Below are 4,206 nucleotides of genomic sequence, written 5' to 3'. Positions count from 1 at the left end.
ATGAAACCTACAAAGCAATATCCGATCAGAAAATTTTATCAACAAAAACCGTAATTTTATCATCAATTTTAAAAACCTTAATAGGCAAAATGCGGAACCGATTGAATATAAGAACAATGAATCGCATACAAATCTTACTAAACACCAAAAGCCCCAAAAAAACTTCCCGCAGCACCTTAATTTTCCCCTAATTTAGTAAACTCTAGTATCGATTCAAACGTCCGAACAAAACGAAATTATAAGACTTCAAAAGGATACAGACGACGTACGATTCACCGTCGATTCGATCGAAGGGGAAGATTTGGGTCGAAGTCGCGATTATCGCAAATCGCCTTGAGAGTTTTTTTTTTTTGGATGAAAAGAAAATGCGAAATAAACCCTAAAACTTCGACCCCAACTCTAAAAAATTCTCCCCAAACTTCACCCAATCACTGCTTGCCATGTAAGCCGTTGAACCTCGACGATACGGACTCGTCAGGCTCATCCCAGAGAGACGGTATCAACGAATTTTTGGGCTTAAATAATTAAAACAAATCAAAATAATGGTCTTAGGCCCTATAGATGAACCCATCCATACCGCGTTGTGGATGGTCTAAGATTCACAGTGAAAGACGAAGCTATGAAAACCCGCTTCCTCTTTTCTTATGTGATTTTGAAGAAATCTTTTTTTCAGTTTTCTTGTTTCCATTTATTGTAATGTAGTTTTGTAAGCGTTTGTCGATTTTGATCTAATAGAAAAAGTCACAACTTTTGTGAACAGATGCGTCAAAAGCAGAAACCAAAAGGCAAAAAATCAAAACCTCATGATTTAACAATTTTGATCGAAATACAAAACAAAGACAGAATGTAGCGGCAGTAGAAAAAAAAACGAACCATGTCGTAAATGGTTACAAAGGGCCTCATGTAAAATAAAATTAAACAAAAAACACCATAAACACAAATTCACAAGAATATGGCTACTAAAACAGATTAAAGTCAAAAATATGATCAGCTAAAGAAAGTTTCAAAACGTTTTCTTTTTAATCTATTGTTGTCCTGTATGGTTTTTTTCATTGATTCAGGCAACTTCCCCGAGGAAATGTGGGAACCACAATTGGCATAAAAGATAAACCGAACGAGCCTTGACTTACACGAGTCTTAGTTCGTACTCACCAGCCATTGTTATGTATCTCACCCATGGAAGTGCTTGGTACCCACTCTTCTCGATTATCTTCAGGTACCGAACCTGTACCACACCACAACAGATATATAAGTACATGAAAGTTTAATCACTAATCAAATAGACATTTTATGCATTAGGATGACTATACAATGCAGAAAATATAGAAAGCTTCACCTGAATCCCTGAGACTGTGAAATAAGGGATCTCGAATTTGACACGGATAGGAGCTTTTCGCTCAGGTGTTGCTTCTTCTGCAGTTACACTCGGAAGATGGAACTCTGCCCTCAACATGTACTCCTATATTGCCTTTGAAAGTCAGCACTGATACTATGTGGCTGATTGTTTCAACTGAATTTAAGGAAAAAGCTTCTACCTTGTTGCCGGGGAAAGATTTAATTTTCCAGACCAATGCATCTTTTTCAGGAGCATAAGCGGCAGACCCTAGAGATGTTCTAACGGTGGGGTTAGATGCATCGGTTGGTACAGGCAACTCAATCTCAACATTTGTTGCAGTGCTGCAGATAAAAAAGTTCTCAATCAAATGTTCAAAGAATCTCAGCATCAAGAAATGTGTATTACAGTGAAAGAGGAAAGATACAGTGGCATAATGCAATAGAATATATTTACCTTCGTTCCTTGAACTGACTTCTAGCTTTAACAAGCATCTCAACACGACTTCTGGAATGACTTTCTATTTGCGCTTCCACCCATATAAGAGGCTTTACCTAAACAGAGAGTATATAAAAGAAACACATCATAAGAAATAATTTGTTGAGGACGATGAAGATATCCATCTATGCTATATTCCACATGTCAAACCTGAGTACTAAGTCTATATGTCATCAGATCAAAAGCCCCATCAGGTGGTATGAAAGATATCGTCCTATCGTTTTCAAAACGGGCCAATCGGACACACCTGCGTAGAAGAAGTGAATACATAAAACCCAATGATAGAATATTTTGAAAAAAAGAGGAAAATAGAAGGGTTAGGATCAATGGAGAACTTTCCAAGTTGCAATATAATAGAAGCTTAAAAAACGTACTGGTGAAATTTGATGTCCTCTAAATCAATGGCTTTTCCCTTTGTTGCTCTTCCCTGTGCTTCCAGCAAGACTCTATCATTCAGTCCTAACTTACATTCTGGCATTCCACTGTCATAGAATGGATCAAAAGAGTAAAAGAGTCATATATAACGCCAAGACAAAGATCAAAGCAAAAGGAACGTGAAATAAAACATGCTTTGGCTGATTAGGAAAAATATCGAAAAAAATTATCTGTTACATACGTCAAGTAAGTACGCATCTTCAGTGCTCCAACAACATCAGACCTGACAATTTGCCCATTGCTGTTGACAAGAATATTTACATTCTCAATTACATCCAAGAAAACCTGGAGAAACAAGAGCAGACTGTCATCATTTGTAAAACCCAAACACTTAAGGAAAAATGTTCCTCTCTTGAAACACAAAAGCACTCACTTCGTTCTTCTTGTACTGTATTCCCTCACTTCTCCAGGAGACAGCATTTGTCACCGCCATAGGAGGTCTCTGTGTAACTTCCATTCTATATGCATCAGTCTTGATGAATTCACTGAGGATTCTTGCTTCGGTATACTGAGGGTACCCAAAGTCCATCATCTCGTCAAGTAACTCATACTGCCAGCACCAGAAATCAGTTTCAGCCTCTAACAATGACAAATGCTTCTTTTTAAAAAACTTTGGAGGATCTCCTTGATTGGGCAAGTAACAGAAAAACATATTGTCAAACAGTACTATAAGAGCAATGGCAGACACTTAACATACCACTACAACAAAGTTATCCCTCAACGATTCCTCCTCTAACTCCTCGAAGTAATGCTTGAAGACCTATATATAGATCACCATTTCCATCATTTGGAAAAAGATGGAGCCTTAGAAAGATGGAGAATTTAAAAGCCATTACTTACATCAACTACACGGTGAAGGAAGAAGAGAAGACTGGCAGCATTGCAATTCTTTCTGGATGCTATCATCAGGTAAACGTTACTATGTTGTACAAACATGTAAGTCACCCCATTATCGTAAGCAACTGGATCATTTGACTGTGAATCACCCTGAACAGTTAAAACAACATATGTTGAGAATGCATACTCTTGATTTTAATCAGAAAGCTTCAAAAATGATGATTCAGATCAGATTCTAATCCAAACATTAAACCCAATGATCAAACTTATTCTTTTACTTCCAACAGTCTCAATTTGCGTTTGCAAACAGACATGAATCCAGCTTTTTTGAAGAGTGTTCATAACTTAGAAAGGTTTCAATTTCGATGGGTGAATCTCTCATACACGAATCCACAAGTTCGTTCACTAATTCCAGATTCTCTGCCAATTCTACAGTAACCAACCACTAGGAACAGGGACAAAAACCCAGCAATAAACACCGATCAAAGAGCAGGAAGAAGAAGAAACAAAACCTCTTTCTCGATGAGCTTAGTGAAGAACCGTTCGGCTTGAGCGGCGGAGACATCGCCGCGGTAGTCACGCCAGACGAGAACGCGACCTTTGATATCGAGCAGAAACAGCGCGGAGGCCGCTCCTGCCATGTTTCTTGCTTGCTTTCTTCTTTAGGATTATCAAATCAGATCCAAAATGCAGCGGATTAATCAACGAGATCTGATGAATTGAAGCTTCTATGGAGAAGACACATCTACAGGGAGATTGACATAGATCTTTCGCAGCTGAGGTTTCCCATTTTCGCAATTCAAACTTTCTTCTTCTCCCAAAAAATATTTCACGATCTGATGATTTCGTTATTGTTTTTTCGGTGAAATAAACGGAAGAATTTAGCAAATATTCGGGGAAAAAAATTAAAATTGGTTTTGAGCTTCATCTCGGTTTCGCCACCAAGACGGCGTCGTTTCATGCTTCAATGCTTTTTCTCTGTCCAAAATTAAATATGAATTTTCTTTTAGTTTTGTTTTGACCAAATAATTATATTCTTTTAGTTTTTTCGTCTATCATATCATAATCATCTGTCATCTACATTATTTATCAAAAAAAGTTGA

The 4,206-nt window shown here is 37.6% G+C and overlaps 1 protein-coding gene across 1 annotated transcript; it reads right to left on the bottom strand.

Annotated features, from left to right (window-relative positions):
* Nucleotides 1-816: 816 nt before the first annotated feature.
* On the bottom strand, nt 817-3,976 carry LOC18010343 (AP-1 complex subunit mu-2). The gene is made up of 11 exons (XM_006392055.2): nt 3,616-3,976; nt 3,107-3,253; nt 2,964-3,026; nt 2,640-2,816; nt 2,448-2,551; nt 2,206-2,313; nt 1,982-2,078; nt 1,790-1,887; nt 1,536-1,677; nt 1,337-1,459; nt 817-1,225 (listed from the first exon to the last, which is right to left on the bottom strand). The coding sequence occupies exons 1-11, from the start codon at nt 3,742-3,744 to the stop codon at nt 1,127-1,129; spliced, it is 1,287 nt and encodes a 428-aa protein (XP_006392117.1). The 5' UTR covers nt 3,745-3,976; the 3' UTR covers nt 817-1,126.
* Nucleotides 3,977-4,206: the final 230 nt, after the last annotated feature.

The sequence above is a fragment of the Eutrema salsugineum genome, unplaced genomic scaffold (assembly GCF_000478725.1).
Source record: "Eutrema salsugineum unplaced genomic scaffold, Eutsalg1_0 scaffold_8, whole genome shotgun sequence".
NCBI lineage: Eukaryota > Viridiplantae > Streptophyta > Magnoliopsida > Brassicales > Brassicaceae > Eutrema > Eutrema salsugineum.
Note: the sequence above shows the minus strand (reverse complement) of the source record. Positions and strands in the feature narration are given on the sequence as shown.

What these genes read in the sequence shown, in the direction of transcription:
- LOC18010343 (XM_006392055.2), bottom strand. Translation starts at nt 3,744, where the DNA reads ATGGCAGGAGCGGCCTCCGCGCTGTTTCTGCTCGATATCAAAGGTCGC. An exon ending in TCCTTCACCGTGTAGTTGAT is followed by an intron (nt 3,027 to 3,106) that starts GTAAGTAATGGC and finishes ATCTATATATAG; the next exon opens with GTCTTCAAGCATTACTTCGA. An exon ending in GGGATAACTTTGTTGTAGTG is followed by an intron (nt 2,817 to 2,963) that starts GTATGTTAAGTG and finishes TGGTGCTGGCAG; the next exon opens with TATGAGTTACTTGACGAGAT.